At 43.6% G+C, this 20650-nt stretch overlaps 1 protein-coding gene across 3 annotated transcripts in view; it reads right to left on the bottom strand.

The window, feature by feature from the left end:
- Positions 1–20650, bottom strand: part of LOC148027580 (kinesin-like protein KIN-7K, chloroplastic) — a 98832-nt gene that overhangs the window by 50277 nt on the left and 27905 nt on the right. For 2 of the 3 annotated variants that reach the window (XR_015692609.1, XM_087689298.1), the window contains exons 6-8: positions 912–977; positions 712–765; positions 558–617 (exon numbers count right to left, since the gene is read on the bottom strand). Coding sequence is in view for 2 of the 3 variants with exons in the window: in XM_087689298.1 (XP_087545424.1) it covers positions 558–617; positions 712–765; positions 912–977 (180 nt within the window). In the remaining variant the exon portion in view is untranslated. The remainder of the gene's footprint in view (positions 1–557; positions 618–711; positions 766–911; positions 978–20650) is intronic. The other variant, XM_087689299.1, reaches the window with a different exon arrangement.

Here is a 20650-nt window from a genome sequence, read left to right as displayed (position 1 = left end):
TCAGTCTGTCTGTACGAGTATGCAGTTCAGAACCCTCCCTTCAAGAAATGCGACGATGGCTCTTTATCCTACCCACTTTCACACAGCTTGACTTGCACAATCAGCCTGGGTGTTTTGGCTGTATCCCAAATGCCTTAGGGCCCTCTCTTCAAGAAAGGCAACCATCATAGCTCTTTATCCCACCTACTGTTGCACAGCCTGACAGGACCTCAAGACCAGCCAGCCTGGGATTGTTGGCTGGATATTTGGCACCAACATTTACTTCAACCAAACAGAATAATATTGCCCACATGTGACTGTTAGGTATCAATGTTCACATGCTTTGTAAATGTGTGTAATGTACAAGTTGTATGGGTTTAGCCTATGGTTGAAGCTTTACAGGTTGTGACCTTGTATTATGAAATGAATTTCAAAGATCGTGAATGTTGAGCCTGAACTTCTTGTTTTGGATAAGTCATCTGATTCTGTGTGTAACTTTGTGTGTTGCCAATTGCAGTGGGTGTCAAAAATGATGTTTGAAGCATAAGAATTGCTGGGAAAATGTTGACAAGTCATACTTGAGAGTCTTCTCGAACCCTTAGGTTTTGTCCCGCAGGATTAAGTAGGTCATTGATAACCTGCAAATATGAAAAGAAAGTATGTTTATTCGGAAGTCTGTAAAATGTGATTTGGACAACAAAAGAATTCAGTGTGTACTTGTAAAAAGATCACCTCATTATATATCTCGAGGTAAGATACACGGAGGAGGTATTCACGACCTGGAGTCTGCATAATTGGGTCACCATGCATGGCAATCAGGAGCTATGTAAACTGTAATCACATGCAATTTCTGGTCATTCCAGCTTTGCAGCACATATTGTACAGTTGAAATGACAAATAACAATGACGATACAAAAGTATATGTGCATTACATCTTGAATGATACTGAATACATCTTTGATTGCCATTGGGATAATTCCTGGAGATTTTTGATCACCCTGGTGCCATATAACATTATCAGTCAGATGTCTTAGTTTCAAAACCTGATTGTTTAGAATACTGACTTGTAACTCCCAGCACTGTTATTTACTAGAACCTAAACTTCAAAATAAATGATTCATATGGAAGTGCATGATGGATTAGCTGGGCCCTACCATTATGTGTGAAGCTTACAACAATGTGTATGTGAAGAAGACGCTTGAAGTGTAGACATACAAATGAAAAGTCACGTGAAAGGCTTAGGATGGACAGTTTTTGCCAGTTGGCTAGCCATATTAGTTTGTACTTTTACCTCAGGGGCACTTCTCGGAGGTATTATTAATAGAAGTTTCTTTTCTCGAAAAAGAAAAAGTAAATGTACAAGATGGTACAAAAGGAGAAAGATACAATGAAGGCTTGCACAAGTGAGGTCCATTCATGAGTGGAAGTGGCCAACACAACCCAAAAGCAAGCAAAGGAGACTCAACCATGGATTGAGATAGCAAAAATAACAAAGGAGCATAAAGTGGAAATGATGAATGCCATCTTGGAAGAGGAGGCCAAGAGGAGAGCCAGAACATCACATGTACATGTAGTAGGATGGGAGAAGAAAAGCAACCCACAAGAGGATTCTAAGACTCTCACTATCAAAATTGGGGCCTCAGATATTCCTATTTCTAGTGCTTGGAGAGTGAGGAAAGAGGATTCTTGACCAGAAGCTTGATCCTTCACTTCGAAGAAATGGAGAACAAGAAGGCCTCTCTCCAAGAGAACAGCTCTTCACCGTACATAGGTAGCACATCACAATCAGCACATGCCCAAGGTATTACAAGCCTGCAAAGAGAAAAAATGGGTTGTTTACAGAGATGGAATCATAACAAAAAATTGGACTGTGTGATGAGTGAGGCCTCTGAGACATAGGATATGAATTTGGAACTACAATAGAGCATTATGCTTGGATGTTGGACATTTTGAAAATAGCTCCCAGAATGTGGATATAGCCATATACACAAAAGCACACCAATGTAAAGCTATATACTTGCTAGGAAGTCCAGAATACAAGGAGCTCTGATAGTGTGGCTATACCTTATTGAGCGGGACTTAGAGGTGTTGTGCAGGTGATGTGCAAAGATGATGATGCACAATACATGTGGGTCAATATACAAAAAAGGAGATTGTGTGATATCTTTATTGTAGTATGCTACTTGCATCCCCCTGCCCCCCTGAGTTCAGGTTATGGTATATGAGATGGGTCACCCTTTCATGAACTTTATGAAGATCTCATGAAATATGTTAACATTGAAGATGTACTGTTGGTGGGGACTTCAGTGCATGTACTAAGGCCAGACAAAGTGACTTCTACATGCAAGAGGATGCCATGTTCAAAGAGATTGACATAGATGAGGTGGACTTGCACACGATGACCCTGGATAGGAAAACTAGTACTTATGGGACGCACCTCTTGGCTATGAAGGAGTGCACATCAATTGGCCATTTTTAATGGTCTCTCATGTTGGCCACAATCAAATGCCTTGACATGTTGGAATCATAGGGGAAGGGCAAGTTCAATAGACTATTGATAGGGTCACCATCAATGATACCACACATCGAAAGATTTGGGATATCTAGGAGCCTGATTGAAATAGCAATGGGCCATGAGTTCTTGACTTTTACAATTTCTTCTAGGCACATGAGAGATACAACATTATGTCTCCCTAGCACCCCAAATACCACTTTTCAGAGGACACCTCACATATATATAGTGGTTTCATGCATGATAGATTCAACCTTCACATGTTAGATTTGAGCAGAATGCAAAAGAAATGTATGAGAAATTTGGCAAAGGCTATAGACAATTCAGCTACATGTATATTCCCACACATTTGATCCCCATCCAAAACCCCACACTCTACTACTCCTCAAAATGACTAGTATGATGATGACTTCACACCTACTCGCACTCATCTACAAAGAGAGACTAAGTTGGACACTCTGACACATAAACAAGCAAGCATACTCTTCAGAGACCTCGTACAGAGGAAGAAGTGAGACTACTTGGCAAAGGTAGAAGCAAAAATATACCAACTATTCCTAAGATGAGATAGCAAGAGAGTATGAAAGATGTTTTATGAGAGATAGCCCACCATACAAATAAAATCACTAGATGCTTGGCTTCATTGTGGAAGATAGCTATATGATGTGCTAGGATAGCCGCCCACACAGCCTTCACAGATCCATGGGCCAACATAGCAGTCTTTCTTCACCTAGAAGATGTTCAAAGATGCAAGCTACACATTGTGAAATGGAAGAGCATAGGATGAAGATGATTTGGTGGTAGATCGCTTCTCACAAGCTTGTAACATATTAGCACCTATACTAGCATGTACTTTTATTACAGCAGTATGTGAGGGATTCCCTGTGAGCTGGTTAGACCATACAGTCCCAATCTTTAAGAGTGGCAACCTTTTGGTCCCTAATAATACAAGACTAGCATTTGGCCATACACTTGCCAAGATGTATGGTCTATCTTGGAACAGAGCTTAGTGCATGGGCTAAGATGTACAACAAGAGAGTACAGGGACATGCACTATTCAAACGAAGATATGTCACACTATACCATATCCTCGGACCTCATTTCAAGGTGATCATTGAGGAGGGTCAAGCCCGATAAAGGAGGATTTATTGTTTCTTTCTAGATTTACGCAAAGCATTTGATGTAGTACCTTGGACACAAATCATGCAAAGATTTAAGGATATTCAAGTACGAAAGGGTACACATTGGGGCATGCATGCATTATATGAGACAATGGTAGGCCATGTACAAGGACTTGGGGGGGCTGTCCAATAGGATTGACAGCACCATAGAGGTAAAGTAAGGATGTCTGCTCTGTCAAGAAAAGTGATAGGACAGTATGCACTCATACCATATCAAAGAAACAGGAGGGTTTGCAAGGAGAAACATGGTGTACGGCAAAGACTGAGAGAAGAAAAACTCAAAAACTCAAAAGAAGAAGAAGATGAATGATGAACATTCAAGCATGCTGATTAAGCTGATACAATGCAGCAAAATCTCAAAGATGGCTCTGCATTGTCTTGGCTGATCAGATGGCAATACCTATAGGGAACGTGCACTGTGAAGGGAGTAAAATGTAGTCCTTCGGGCAGTAGGGTATCGAAGGTAATGCTGAATGGTGAAGCAAAGGACAGCCAACTGTAGAGGGAGTGAAACGTAGTCCTCAGGGACAGTCGAAGTCGAGGAAGACAATCATCAACAACAATCATGTACTCCAGAGAGTGGTAATCAATAGGGTGGCATGCCAGATGCTGAAATGCAACCACAAAAGGAGTAGAGATTGCAAACCGCAGCTTACAAAGGGTAGCAGATGCTTGCCAAAGCCATGGCCAATGCCAAGAAGGCTCCAAACTACAGGATCAAGGCGCTTGACAATAGGTGGAAGCAGACCACAAACTACAATATCCTCCTCACGAGATGTGACCAGTAGTGGAGAGGCTGGAGAGAGGAGAGAAGAATAACGGATAAATGAATGACTATGAGTGAGAGTACATAGAATGAGGAGAGTCAGTGCCGTATTTATAGGCACTGATTGTCTGGAGTGGCACCCCAGTAAGTAGATGTTCAACCCTTTTTGGACTGTCAATGAGAAACCAAAAGGAATGAATGGGAAGAAATGTATCGAATGTGTCTTATTGCCTGGAGCACAAAAATCTAAGAGCCAACGCAAAATGATCTTTGTGGCCCAGAAGGGTGAGGTGGCACATGGAGTGCCATGGGAAAGACTCATATACTCCTGTGGATAGGGAGCAAAGGTCAATGATGATAATCTTCGGTGATATGACCATTCTTGCCACAGGAGAAACACCTAGTGGTCTATCTATCTTGTGGAGAGGCTATAACACTGGTGTGGAAAAACTGTAAAGATAGGGTAGTTGGGAGAAAAAGATAAGGGTATCTCCCAATGATGCAACAAAAAAAGGGAGCAATCTGGAGGTGATGCCAAACCCATAACCTTTGTTTGCCTTCACCAATGAAGAGGATATTTAGCTCTCTGAGCATCTCTGCTTTGACACCATGTCAAGAAAAGAGACACAACGGTGTGCACTCATACCATATCAAAGAAAGAATAGGGCTTGCAAGGAGAAACATAGAGCATATAGCACACACTGAGAGAAGAAAAACTCAAAACTCAAAAGAAGACGACAATGAATGATGAACATTGAATCATGCTAAATGAATCAAGCAAATATAATTGAGCAAAAGCTCAAAGATGACTGCACTGTCTTGGCTGATCAAGTGGCAGTATTTGGAGGGAACCTGCGCTGTGAAGGGAACAAAATATAGTCCTCTGGGTAGTAGGGTATTGAAGGTAATGCTGAATGGTGAAGGAAAGGACAGCCAGCTATAGAGGGAGAGAAACACAATCCTCAAGAGCCATCAAAGTCAAGGAAGAAGATCATCAGCAATAGTCATGTACTCTAGATAGTGGTAATTAACATGGCAGCCTGCCAAATGCTGAAATGCAACCACAAAAGAGGCAAAGACTGCAAAACACACCCTGCAAAAGGTAGCAGGTGCTTGCCAAAGCCATAGCCACCCAATGCCAAGGCCACCCAATGCCAAGAATGTTGAGAAACCACTTCTTCAATTTACATAGTTCATTTAGAGTTTCACACTGGCAGCCCCAAAAAGGGTTGCTGTCCACATTTTGGCCACTTTTTCAGTGGACGCCCACATAGTGGTGCACCACCCCCTCCATCATCAAACACCCTTCCCTTCTCTCACCAATCCCTTCCACTACCCTCACATCCCTTCAAGAGGACATGGCGATTCGTAGCTCGTGGCTGCTTCACCCTTCATCTTTTACTTTAGGCTCCCTATTCCAGCATCAGGCTTTGCGTTTGGAGCATTTTCTACCTAGCATCACCATCATCTACTTGGCATCAGCACCCTTCTCCATCAGGCTTCACCTTCTCTATTTTCAATCTTGGTCGTACATGCTATGTTTTCTTGGTGCAAAGCCTACCAGATCTTGTTGAATTATCGAGCTCCACTCGTGATATGCCAGGGTGACCGTTGTGCATTTATGTCACCGACTTGTCAGTTGCAGATGCGGTTGGTACACCGCCCATGAATAATAGCTACATGATAGCTATCCTTATCTACTCTAGTTCGTCGCTCAGTTAGTATGCCACCTTAGTTATTTGAGTTTGGTTTGAGACCCATATATAGGGTTCTTCTATTTCTTTGTAAGAGAGTTCTTTTTGGCTTACACAACTAAGAAGAGGAAAACTGTTTTCAGCCTCCACCTCTGTGTGTATTCCCCCATTGTGCAAGCAAGAAAGCTACAAGTGAGACTCCTTCCTTCTCTCCCACAATCTTGACATGGTATCAGAGCCTTGTTCGTGGTAAGGAGCTCAAGAAAGCAAGCCAAGCTCGCGGTGTTCTGGTAAGAGGAGCAGTGTTGCTTTCATTTTCTGTTTTGGGAGCAGATCTCTGCAGGTAGCACAGCCGGAAATTGCAGGAGTGCATTGTCTCAGGTTGAGACGCCCTTCGCGGTGAAGCAAGAGGGTAGTATATGCTGCGGGAGAAGGCTTCAGCCCTCGGCGACCCTGTTTTTTTGATTTGAGGCCATTTCAAGGCCTGTTTTGGAGGCGGAAGTTTTCTGCACGCACTCAGGAAAAAGCCCTGTTTTATGCTGTGCGACCACTGTTCTACAGGTCGGTGAAAAGTTGCTGTAGAAATTGCATCGTATGCTTGTGTGCAGAGACATTGGGAGTTACAGAATCATCTTTGTTGCCTGTTGATGCAAAATCGTCACTAGGAAGTGACTGTGTGGTCAAATACCACTTTCGTCAGTTTTGCAGATTAGCCGTTGTGAGGCTGAAGCTGTGTTCTTTGTAGTGATAGAACTTTTTGCAGTGTTCTGTAATGGCGTCTGATTCTCTCTCACAGATTGTCACTGAAAAGCTTGACAAGAACAACTTCCAAGCATGGGAGTTTAGAATGACGAATTTCCTTATGGGAAAAGGATATTGAAAATTTGTTGCAGGAAATGAAGAAGAACCAGTTCTTCCTGATGTTCCCAATCAACAGCAAATGCAGGCATTCAAAGCATGGCATGAGAGAGCCATGAAAGTTATGTACTGACTGTCTATCAGCATTTTAGACTCTATGATTATGCATATTCAGGATGCAAGTACGCCAAAGGAGGCATGGGATACTCTGTCAAAGATGTATAGCACAAATACGCAAGCCAGGAAAATGCAGCTCAAGCAAGAGTTGCACAATGTGCAAAGAGAAAATATGAGCATCAATGACTACCACATGAAGGTGAAGAAGATTGCAGATGCACTTGCTTCCATTGGGTCGCCAGTGGAAGATGATGATTTAGTTTCTGTGACCTTGAATGGTCTAGGAAAGGATTATGCGCAGTTTCGGACATCCATTTCCGTCCGTGAAAGATTTCCTGATTTTGAGGAGTTGATTGCTCTTCTGATTTCTGAGGAGCAGAGAAATGGTGGTGCATCTTCTTCAGGAGGAACTTCAAAAGAAGCTGTCTTCTACTCAAATGCTGGAAGAGGTAGAGGCAGAGGTAGAGGAGGCCGATTTGGAGGCCGTGGTAGAAATCAGAATATGCAGCAAACTCAAGAAAACCAGTCCTATGGAGGAGGACGTGGTAACTCTAGAGGCAGGGGGAGCCAAAGAGGTCGTGGTGGATGGCAAAGAGGTCAAAATACAAACAGTAATGTTGAATGCTACTACTGTGGTAAAATGGGTCATATGGCTAAAGACTGCTATAAAAAGCAGAATGACATCATGAATGGAAAACTGCAACAAGGGAATTATGCATCTTCTAGTAGACAGGGTGATGACAGAAATGAGCATTTGTTCATGGTGCAGCACATGAACAATTCTGTGACAAGTGCAGAAGAAAGCAATGATGTATGGTATGTTGACTCAGGTGCATCAAACCACATGACAGGTCATGCAGAATGGATGAAGGATGCAAGGAAAATGGAAAAACCAGGATTTGTGGAGACTGGTGATGATACTGCACATCCTATTGTGCAGATTGGAAAAATTCCCTTGTCTATGCAGGATGGGAAAAAGAAATACCTGTCCGATGTATTTCATGTCCCAAATATCACCAAGAATCTGGTTTCTGTTGGTCAAATGTGTTGGGTATCTCACACGCCTTACTTACGCCTACGCTCATATGGGAGTGTGCGGGTGATCACTAGGACACTGGGGCACTTTTTACTCTCGGTATGAGAGGTTTTTTCCCCCAGATTATGTGTACTATTTTGTATGTGCTTGTGGTGCACACTTACGGGCACTTACTGTGTTCGGGTGTGAACAGCCCCTTATAACTCTAAGGTATAAGGGTTATCATTTGTACTTTCAGCTTACACTCTATTAAGTACAATTGCATTGGGTGTCGTGCTCAACTCTGTCTCTCACTCTCACACTGTCTACTGCACTTCAGCTGCACCTCGATCCTCTCCCATCTGACATTTGGTATCAGAGCTGGTAAGCAGCTCTGTTCGGTTCCCGAGGACTTGCGTCAGCACTGACAGCTCGTCAGTACCTGTCTGGTACAGCACGTGCAGCCTGTACCTTCGTCAGCAGCCACGTCACTTGCAGCTCAGTCCTGCCCGTCAACAGTCGTCCACATCTGCAGACGTCTTCAGTCCAGGCGCAGCCTTCTCTGCCCAGCGCGCTGGTTGCAGACGCCCCCAGTGCCACCTGCCCAGCGTGCCACCTGTCCTGCACAGCGTGCTATCTGTCCTGCACAGCGCGCCCTGCCCAAAGGCCACCTGTCCTGCACAACGTACCGCCAGTTCTGCACAGCGCGCCATCTGCCCAGCACGCGCGCTGTTCGTCAACGCAGTCTTCGACAGTCCTGCCCGCCGTTTTTGACCACGTGCAGCCCGCCTGCCCATCGCGACTGGTCAGCCCGTCTGACGACCTGCTCCCGCCTGCCCGCCTGCCTTTGTCACGTCAGCAGCTCGCGACGTGCTGCACGCCCAGGTAAAATTTTCAAAATTATTGTCATTCCAGCCCAGAATAAAATTCTGGAAGCGGCGGTTCACGCGGCGGTTGGCACAGATTTACTGGAAAAGTAAATTTCATGCAAATTTCTGACTGAATGGTCAGAAATTTTGGGGCTTTTGTGTATTTGGAGGACAGATGCATTTAAACTGCTGATACAGTCACAGACCGACTGTTTTTGACAGAGATTTTGGCAAAATTTTGGGGATTTATTCATAACAGTGTTGCACTGCACTGTTTGCACATTGGGAAACGTGTTGTGTCTGTCTGTGACACATTGAATGCACATTTTGGGGCTTTTGTAACAAACATTTGTGACAGAAATTTTGGGCAGAAAATTTTGGGGCTTTTGATGTTTTAGTGCTGCTGAGCACTAATTGCACCTTGGGAAGCGTGCATCAGTGACAGTTTTTTTTGACAGAGTACCCTTTGCACATTAATTGCAGACTTGTGTTTGCTGCAATTTCTGGAAATTTGCAGATTTCCAGCCCGTACTGCATTGACATTGCTCTATTGCCTTTTGGGAAATAATGGCAAATCAGGGAGGAGATGTATTCACCTATGTGTCCAAGGAAGACCGATTGGATGGGAACAATTATTCCCTTTGGTCTTTCATGATGAAGAATGTATTAGTGGCCAAAAATTTATGGGATTATGTCAGTGGAGAGGAAGCACGACCGGGAGTTGTGGCTCCCGCTACTCCTCCTCCAGGAGGACGTGCAAGAGGGCAACCTCAGCCCCCTCCACCTCAGCCCGCTCAGCCACTTCCCCCAAGAACTGCAGCTCAGAAAGCTTGGGATACACGGGATGCACAGGCTATGTCGCTGATTGCATTGGCAGTTCAGCGTTCTATCATTCCTCATATTCGTTCAGCAGCTTCTTCACAAGAAGCTTGGTTGACATTGGAGCAGATGTTTGCAGGAAAGAATGAGACTCGCATCTCTTTCTTGAAGAAAGAGCTAGAGACTCTAAAGATGAATGAGGGTGATTCTATGCAGGATCATCTCAACAAAATTCAGGACTTGCGGGAGCAACTCATGAATGTGGATGAGTACTACTCAGATGCGCAGCTGATTTCTACGACATTGAATTCACTGCCTCCCTCTTACTTGGCTTTTCATACTGCCTTGAACCTCACTATGAGGATTTCGAAAGAGCCCATCACTTTCATTCAGCTTGTCAGTTTGCTTCTAGAGGAGGAGCAAACTAGACGGAACAGTGGTGTGGATGGTATAGCCTCTGAGCAGGCTTTTATGTCAAGGCAGAAGGGTAAAAACAGCCAAGGGAAAAATGCTTCGCAGAGTTCTGGTAGTAGTAGCACTTCACAGACAAGTCAGAAACAGGGGGGCACGCAAGCCAAGAAAGGAAAATGCCATTACTGCAAGAAGCCTGGCCACTACATCACTGAGTGCAGGAAGCGCATCGCCAAAGAGAAGAAGAAGGAGTCAGGGATGTCTGTTTCTGCAACTCCTTCCACTGCTAGTGAGTCCGCGTCCTTTGTTGCAGACAGGGACTATTGTTTTTACACTTGCAGTTATGATGTCTCTTGGGCTGATAGAGCATTTAGCTCTACAGAGGATGCTGACACTTGGTTCTTTGACAGTGGTGCTTCACGGCATATCACATCTCGTAGAGATTTGTTTGCTTCTCTTGGTGCACCTCCCGTTGGGAAGTCTGTTCAGTGTGCTAATAATGCATCATACCCTGTTCGTGGTATTGGGGAGATTCAGCTTACAGCCATTGATGGCTCTATTCTCCGCCTACAGGATGCTTTGTATGTGCCTGGCATTAAGAAGAATCTGCTTTCCATTTCTTCTATGGCACGTTGTGGTTTGCAGGTCACCTTTGATGATGACCGTTGCATGGTCCGTGACAAGGAACACATGACATTGGTCTTGACAGGTTCTCTGTGTCATGGGTTATATGAGTTGGATGCTCTTTCGGTAGATCAGTCTGCATATTTGACATCCACTCTTACTCCTGCTATGTTAGAGGCAGAGTTATGGCATGCTCGTTTGGGGCATGTAAACTATGGCAGCTTGATGCTATTACAGCGTACTCAGATGTTGGATGGATTATCTCTCTTGGAAAGACCTCCTGAGCATTTATGCGAGGGTTGCATTTTGGGGAAAATGCATCGTTTCTCTTTTCCCCGTGATGTTGCTTTTAGAGCAACAGCCAGATTGCAGCTTGTGCATTCGGATGTTTGTGGGCCCATGCAGACACAGTCATTGGGTGGTTGTTACTATTTTGTAACATTTATTGATGACTTTACACGTTTGTGCTGGGTCTATTGCTTGAAAAAGAAGTCAGAAGTGTATGATGCATTTTTGGCTTTCAGTGCACTTGTGGAAACTCAGTCTGGTTGCAAGATTAAGACTCTCCGTTCGGACCGAGGGGGGGAATACATGTCCTCTATGCTGAATTCTTATTTGCAGCAGAAGGGCATTATCCATCAATACACTACTGCATATACTCCACAGCAGAATGGGGTAGCAGAGAGGAAAAATCGGTCACTCATGGAGATGGCCAGATGTATGCTGAAGGCAAAGAGTTTGCCTCATAGTTTTTGGATGGAAGCCGTCATGTGCGCTTGCCACATTTTGAACAGATGCCCTACCAAGGCCTTGAAAACCGTCACACCTTTTGAGGCTTGGCACAGCCGCAAACCTTCTGTTGGCCACTTCCGTACTTTTGGGTGTCTTGCATATGCCCATATTCCACAGGTACTTCGAAAGAAGTTGGACAACAAGGCTGTAAAATGCATCTTTATGGGATATAGCAGCGAAAGCAAAGGCTACAGACTCTATGATCCCGTGACCAAGAAGGTTTTTGTCAACAGGGATGTTGTATTTGATGAAAAATCAGAATTATCCTTGGCTGGTTTTGATACATATCAGGCTGCCCGTGATGTCTTTGAAGGGCTGCTGCCCATCACATTTGGTGATTCAGCTGGTACTTCAGCAAATGAACCTAATGTTCAGCCAGCTGCTCCTATGGAACATGCAGTAAATCAGCACATTGCTGAAACTGAAATTCAGCAGGAACTTGTACACAGTCAGGAAGCAAGACAGGTGCCTAGATGGTACACGCAGACTATGAGAGATAGTCATTTGGAAACACCCTTGGCTGGTCGTACTCGAAGGCAAACTTGACTGCATAATTCAGCACATTCCATGGAGTTTGTTATGGCAGCATGTACTCATGATAATGAGGAGCCTGAATGTTTTGAGGATGCACGACATAGTGTGCATTGGATGGCAGCCATGCAAGCTGAATTGGATTCTATTCATAAGAATCATACTTGGGATTTGGTGTCTTTGCCAGTTGGCAAGCGTGCCATTGGTACTAAATGGGTCTACAAATTGAAAAGGAATGCAGATGGATCCATAGATAAGTACAAGGCACGGCTGGTAGCTAAAGGCTACGCACAGAAAAAGGGCATTGACTATGAGGAGACCTTTGCTCCTACCTCCCGTATGACGACCATTCGGTCTATGATTGCCTTGGCTGCACATTTTGGTTGGAAAGTGCATCAGCTGGATATAAAGACTGCATTCTTACATGGGGAACTTCAGGAAGAAGTGTATGTACAGCAACCCATTGGTTTTGCAGTTGAAGGCTCAGAAAATTTAGTATGCAAGCTGAAAAAAGCTCTATATGGTTTGAAACAAGCTCCACGAGCTTGGTACGCAAAGATAGATGCCTTCTTGCTTAGTCAGGGGTTTGTAAACAGCCCATCTGAGTCTACCCTTTATGTACATAAAGAGGGGGGATCCATGCTGATTTTGTGTCTATATGTAGACGACCTTTTGCTCACTGGAACACGTGCTGATCAGATTTCAGCATTCAAAAATAATTTACAGCAAACTTTTGACATGTCTGACTTGGGTATTTTGCACTATTACTTGGGCATCCAGTTTGTACATGATGCTAGAGGCATTGGATTATGTCAGTCAAGGTACATTGGGCAACTTCTTGAGAAGTTTGGCTTACAGGATTGCAAGCCAGTTTGTACACCCATGGAACCTGGGCTCAAACTGTCATTACATGATGACAGTGATTTGTTTGATATCCATACTTATGCTCCAGCAGTGGGATGTCTCATCTATTTATGCCACACTCGGCCAGACATACAGTTTGCCGTTTCAGTTTTGAGCAGGTACATGCATCAGCCTCGTATGTCGCATTGGCAAGCTGTGAAGCGTGTGTTTCGTTACTTGCAGGGTACTAGAGCTCTTGGATTGCTTTATGCCAAGGGGGGACCACTGCAGTTACATGCTTACAGTGACTCTGATTGGGCTGGTGATTTTGATACTCGTCACTCCACTAGTGGCAATTGTTTCTTTCTTGGCTCGTCATGCATTTCTTGGCTTAGCAAGAAACAATCCACTGTTGCCACGTCGTCATGTGAAGCTGAGTACAAGGCAGCCTTCACTACTGCAGTTGAGTGCGTATGGCTTAGACGCTTACTTGCTGATTTGGATGTATCTGTTACGGAGCCTACTCCTTTATATACTGACAGTCAGAGTGCCATTGCAGTGGCACGGAACCCTGTGTTTCATGCTCGCACGAAACACATAGAGATTCACTACCACTTTGTCAGAGAGAGGCTACATGCAGGTGATATCAGCCTTGTCTACTGTCCTACCACCAGCAATGTGGCAGACATCTTCACCAAAGCTCTTCCACGAGACAAATTTGAAGCATTTCGCGATGCTTTGAATTTGACGCCCTTTGGTGGCGGATGATCCTTGTACACTTGATCACTCTTCACTCCAGGGGGGTTTGTTGGGTATCTCACACGCCTTACTTACGCCTACGCTCATATGGGAGTGTGCGGGTGATCACTAGGACACTGGGGCACTTCTTACTCTCGGTATGAGAGGTTTTTTCCCCCAAATTATGTGTACTATTTTGTATGTGCTTGTGGTGCACACTTACGGGCACTTACTGTGTTCGGGTGTGAACAGCCCCTTATAACTCTAAGGTATAAGGGTTATCATTTGTACTTTCATCTTACACTCTATTAAGTACAATTGCATTGGGTGTCGTGCTCAACTCTGTCTCTCACTCTCACACTGTCTACTGCACTTCAGCTGCACCTCGATCCTCTCCCATCTGACAAAATGGTTGAGCAGGGCTTGCAGGTCAGATTTAATCCTCATGGATGCTTTGTTGAGGATATGAAAAATAAAGGTCGCTTGATAGCAAAAGGAAAGAAGAAGGGCAGAATGTTTACATTGGATGCAGACATGTCTGAATTGAGTGCAGCAATGTTTGCACATGGGACCGGTGTAGTTGCAGATATTGATATCTGGCATAAACGCATTGGTCATGTTAATGTACAGCGACTTAAATCAATGCACGCCCAAAATATTGTTGCAGGATTGCCTAAATTCAAGGTTGCAGAAATGCATAAGGTATGTGAAGCCTACCAATTTGGAAAACAGGCAAGGAAACCATTTCCTAGACATGTTCAAGAGAGCGAGAAGCCATTGGAATTAATCCACTCTGATGTGTGGACTACTAAAGCTGCATCTCTTGGAGACTGTCATTATTTTGTCACTTTTATTGATGACTATAGTAGAAAAGTTTGGGTGTATTTTATGAAGAAGAAAAGTGAAGTGTTTGGGCATTTCAAAACTCTTAAAGCTATGGTTGAAAAAGAAACAGGTCTGCAAATAAAATGTCTAAGGTCAAATGGAGGGGGAGAGTACCTCTCAAATGAGTTTGCAAGGTTCTTGCAGGAGCATGGCATAAAGCAGCAATATTCATGTAGTCATACCCCACAACAAAATGGAATTGCAGAAAGGAAAAACAGGCATATTGGAGAGGTATCTCGTACCATGCTCAATGAAAAAGACCTGCCTGATTTTTATTGGGCTGAAGCAGTTGCTACAGCAGTCTACATAATGAACAGGACTCCCACTGCAGCAATACATGGAATGACTCCAGAGAAGAGGTATACTGGTAGGAAACCAAATATTTCTCATTTGAAAATTTTTTGCTGCATTGCCTATGTACATGTGCCAGATGAGTTGAGATCCAAGTTGGATCCAAAAGCTGAGAAGTGCATCTTTATTGGTTACTCTCTGCAACAAAAAGGGTATAGATGCTATAACCCTTCTACTCCTAAGTTTACAGTGAGTAGAGATGTTGTTTTTGATGAGATGAGTAGCTGGTATAAACCAGTAAATGTGATTGATGATGTAGATGCACAAAATGGTAATACTGCACAGAATTCACAGCAGCAGTCACAAAATATTAGTGGACCTGGAGCGTCCTCTAGCAGTGGTTCACACTCTTCGCCATGGACAGGCACATTGAGATCAGGAGAATCTTCTCAAAGCAATGCAGATAGTGGTATGCAGGTATCACGAAAAGGAAAAGAGAAGGTTGATCAGCCCATGTTTGATGTGAATGCAGGTCACTCTTATGTAGATGGTGAATCCAGTGGCTCAGAACAGAGCATTGATGATGAGTTGGATATTCCTTCTATTGTTACACCTGAAGTAAGGAAGACCAGGGATGTTTTGAGAGCACCTGGGAGTGAACCTACTTTGCGCAGGTCAACCAGAGTTAGGTATCCTGTGGATAGGCTGAAATATGATGGATTTACAGCCATTCACTATGCATATATGGTCAAAGTGATACAGGAACCAGAACCCACTTCTTTTGAGCAAGCCATGGGAAAAGAAAAATGGGAGAAAGCCATGGATGAAGAAATGGATGCCTTGGAAGCAAATGCTACATGGGAATTGGTACCTTTGCCTAAAGGTAAGAATGCAATTGGCTGTAAGTGGGTTTATAAGGTGAAGCACAATGCAAGTGGTTCTGTGAACAGATACAAGGCAAGATTAGTAGTCAAGGGGTATGCACAAACATATGGCATTGACTATGAAGAAACATTCAGTCCGGTTGCAAGGATGGCAACCGTAAGAGCAGTCATTGCTATGGTTGCATCAAAGGGATGGTCTTTACATCAGATGGATGTAAAGAATGCCTTCTTGCATGGTGATTTGCAAGAAGAGGTCTATATGGAGCAGCCACCAGGTTATGTGCATGTTGTTCATCCTGAGTTTGTTTGCAGGTTGAAGAAAGCCTTGTCATGGCTTGAAGCAAGCACCTAGAGCATGGTCTGACAAGATAGGGCAGTATCTTGTCACTATTGGCTTTCAGATTTCCAAGGCAAATTTCTCACTTTATGTGAGAAAAACAGAGAAAGGTATTATGCTACTTGTCATTTATGTTGATGATTTGATTATGACAGGTGACAGTGATAAAGATATCCTTCATGTGAAAATGCTATTAAAGCAGAAGTTTGAGATGAAGGATTTGGGAGAGCTGCGTTATTTCTTGGGCATTGAGGTGATTAGATCACCAAGTGGGATACAGCTCTTGCAGAGGCAGTATGGATTGGACATGTTGTCCAAATATGGGATGATAGGCTGTAAGCCTATTTCAATTCCTTTGGAGCAGAATGTGAAGCTGAGCACAGATGCAGGTGAGCTTCTAGAAGACCCTACTATGTACAAACGCATGGTAGGAAGTTTGATTTATATGACTATTACCAGGCCAGATTTGAGCTATGCTGTTGGATTGGTAAGTCAGTTTATGCAGGCTCTAAGGAAACCACATTTGGATGCGGCTAGACGCATACTCAGGTATGTGAAGTCCACATTGCACTATGGACTATTTTATGAGACTGGGGTTCAGATACAGTTGCATGGATACACTGATGCTGATTGGGCTGGTAGTATTTCTGATAGACGATCTACCAGTGGATATGTGTTCTCTTTTGGGAGTGCTGCAGTCACTTGGAGCAGCAAGAAACAGCCTACAGTTGCCTTGTCGAGCACAGAGGCTAAGTATAGGGGTGCAGCAATGGCTGCATGTGAGGTAGCTTGGTTGCATAAGCTACTTTAAGATATGGATCAGTCTACAGATGGGCCAGTTGTCATTTATTGTGACAACATGAGTAGTATACACTTGGCAAATAACCCAGTCTATCATGCTAGAACAAAGCACATTGAGGTGCATTATCACTATGTGCGAGAGAGGGTTTTACTAGGTCTTATTGATCTAGTTTATGTCAGCACAGAGGATCAGGTAGCTGACATATTTACGAAGGCATTGGGCGTAGAGAAGCTGCGCAAGTTCAGAGACCTGCTTGGTGTGCAGGAATTGGGATTGAGCTCGAGGGGGAGTGTTGAATTATCGAGCTCCACTCGTGATATGCCAGGGTGACCGTTGTGCATTTATGTCACCGACGTGTTAGTTGCAGATGCGGTTGGTACACCGTCCATGAATAATAGCTACATGATAGCTATCCTTATCTACTCTAGTTCGTGGCTCAGTTAGTATGCCGCCTTAGTTATTTGAGTTTGGTTTGAGACCCATATATAGGGTTCTTCTATTTCTTTGTAAGAGAGTTCTTTTTGGCTTACACAACTAAGAAGAGGAAAACTGTTTTCAGCCTCCACCTCTGTGTGTATTCCCCCATTGTGCAAGCAAGAAAGCTACAAGTGAGACTCCTTCCTTCTCTCCCACAATCTTGACAGATCTTCGCATGGTGTCAAAGTCGATGCTCTTCTAAGGAGTATCATGCGATGGTTGTGGAGGCTAGTCTTTATGTAAGACTCACATGCGACTTGATTCTAACTCATAATGTCTCAAGCACCTTCTGCTAGGGATCCTATGATCAAGTTCTCCATCATTGGAGGCTCTGAGAAGGCATTATGGTCTCAAGGAGGAGGCAAACACACCTTCACCTTTACCACCTTCTTCCTCTTGTTTTGGTCATCTTATAGATGAAGAGTTTGAGGAGTACTTGTGCATCATGTACAATCAGGTTTACACCCCTCCAACAAGTGCTACTACTCCATCTGGACCAATTGGTGAGATTGGCCATCTCTCTGATCTTGAAGGGACTATGACATTCGGCCCGTTTGGCAATCCATCTCATCTCTGCTAGGCCCTTTGTCAAGTTCGTATAACCCTTTTGAGTCATATGAGCCAAAGCCTTCTCATGTTTCTTCTTTTGTTGTGGAGGATCTAGATTATTTTCAATATGTTAACTTTAATAGAGGAGGCTCTCGAAGCAGATACCCTTCATCAAGGGTATCTCTACCATCTATTTCATTTGAGCAAGTAAACCACACTTCTCAACTCCCTCCCATCAAAACCCCTCCACATGACCTTTCCGACACAAGAATATCCATCCTCTGCTTAGGAAATGTCATTGCATATCCCTTGGGTTACTCCTACAAAAGAATTTACATCCTCTACTCCTTATGTCCCTATTCCTCCACCCTAGGCTCCTTAGGTGGTTACCATGCCCATATACCCAGTCCGCCCATGCCCACATTTGGATCCATTGTGCACACTTCTCGTATGTATGGTGGGCACTGTGCAATTGCTCCCCAAGTGTACTCCACTCCCCCAACCTACCCCCTCTATCCACCCTATCCTCATTACATATCTCCTAGCACTACCACTCTTATTGCAATGGCCAAGAATGCCTTTATATACAAGACTCGTTTTAACCGGTCGAATTACACCACTTGGTCAAACTTCATGCAACAAGTGCTTGAATCTCTTGGAACCTCATCGTTGGTGCCGAGCCTATAGTAGACCCTTGATTAGCTCATCATTAGTACCAAGCCTATACCAGATCCTCGATTAACTCACCCTAATCACATCCGTCAATGGAGAGCCCACAATACCACAACCAATGTTGAGCTAATGCAAGGGTGCATTTTTCCCTCACATTTGAGCCTTGAAGTCATCTCATTGACCACTATGCAGTAAGAGATCATACTCAACGTATCAATCTCAATTTTGAGCTTCACAAGCGTCGGCATTGACATCCAGGTTGAGAGGGGATTCCTATCCTTCTTGGTATTCTACAGGTTTCGACACTTGTCTTCCACATCGGCCTTCCTTTAATTGAACTGCGTGAGCGTAGGTTGGTTATCAATGACAAGAAAAGTGAATTCTTCTTGCATGGAATCCACTTTTTGGGGCATATTGTATCGGCTGATGGTATTCGCATGGACCTTGCAAAAGTTGAGGCAATACAATCATGGCCACCTTTGAGGAATGTGCATGAGATTTGCAACTTCTTGGGTTTATGTTCTTACTACAGGAAGTATCTACAGGGGTTTACTGAAATTGCATCTCCATTGCATGCCTTGCAAAAGAAGGATGTGCCATTTAGATGGAGAGTAGTGGAAATTTCAGCATTTGAAAAGTTGAAGGAAAATATGACTTCAGGTCCTATGCTTGTGTTGCCCGATCTAAGGAAGTCATTCATAGTTCAATGTGATGAATGTGGTAACAACATTGGGGCTGTTCTTATGTAGGATAGCCAAGTTGTGGCTTATGAGAGCCAAATTCTTGACGGTGCAAAAAAGAATTTGCAGGTCTATGAGAAAGAGCTCTTGACTATAATTCATGCACTGTCTATGTGGAAACATTATTTGATGGGGGCTGATTTTACAGTGCAAACAAACCATCAAACTTTGAGATAATTTCTGACGCAGACAAAGTTTTCAGAGCAGCATATAAGATGGATAAATTTTCTCTCTATGTTTCATTTTCAGATTGTACATATTGATGGTAAAAAGAATGTTGTGGCTGATACATTGTTACGTAAGCCACAAATTTCAGCCATCAGCATGGTTTATCACCCTGAGTTGGATACCATGAAAGAGCAATATGTTGTTGATTTGGACTTTGCTAATGTTTATGATTAGCTTTGCAATGGCCGAAGGCATGGACACTTTGTGCTAAGAGATGGATTTATGATGATGCATGGACGACTGTGTGTCACAAAGCAGTTAATGCCTAGAGTTATCACTGAAAGTCATGCTCCTCTGTATGCAGGACACAAAGGTATTGATGCCACGGTCAAGGCAGTGGAGCATTTCTTTTATTGGTTAACTTTGAGGCATGATGTAGAACAGTTTGTTAAGACATGCATCGTATGCCAAAAGGTAAAGCATGATAGGCAAAAGATGTCGGGTTTGTTGCAGCCCTTTCCTATTCCAGATAGGCCTTGGCAGAGCATTGCGATGGACTTTATTTTTGAGCTTCCTAAGACACCTACAGGGAATGATGGGATATGGACTATCATTTACAGGTTTAGCAAACAAGCCCATTTCATTCCGGTGAGGAAGAAAATAAAGTTGATCATATGGCATGATTGTTTTTGTAGCACATCTTTAAGTATCATGGTATGCCAAAGTTGATCATTAGTGATTGAGACCCTCGGATAACCAGTTTATTTTGGAAGGGCTTATTTGAGAATATGGATACCACGCTGAAATTCTCATCATCCTTTCATCCGTAGACAGATGATTAGTCCGAGGAAGCAAATTCCACAGTGCTAGATCTTTTGAGGTGCTATGTTTCAGACCGCAAGCCACAGTGGGAGTAGTATTTGCCCTTGGTTGAGTTTGCTTATAATAACACAGTGCATAGTTCTACAAGCAAACCTCCATTTGAGGTGGTTGAGGGTGGCAAGAAGGTACCACCTATTTTGCAAACTAAGGATAAGATCTTTGAGACTCATCTTTATGTGGAAAACTTGGATGTAGCCTATGCAAAGATAAAATA

Source organism: Lygodium microphyllum, chromosome 12, assembly GCF_053477565.2.
Source record: "Lygodium microphyllum isolate KBCC chromosome 12, Lygodium_microphyllum_v1.1.10, whole genome shotgun sequence".
Lineage (NCBI taxonomy): Eukaryota > Viridiplantae > Streptophyta > Polypodiopsida > Schizaeales > Lygodiaceae > Lygodium > Lygodium microphyllum.
The sequence above is the reverse complement of the archived record's forward strand: the minus strand, read 5'-3'. Positions and strand labels throughout refer to the sequence as shown.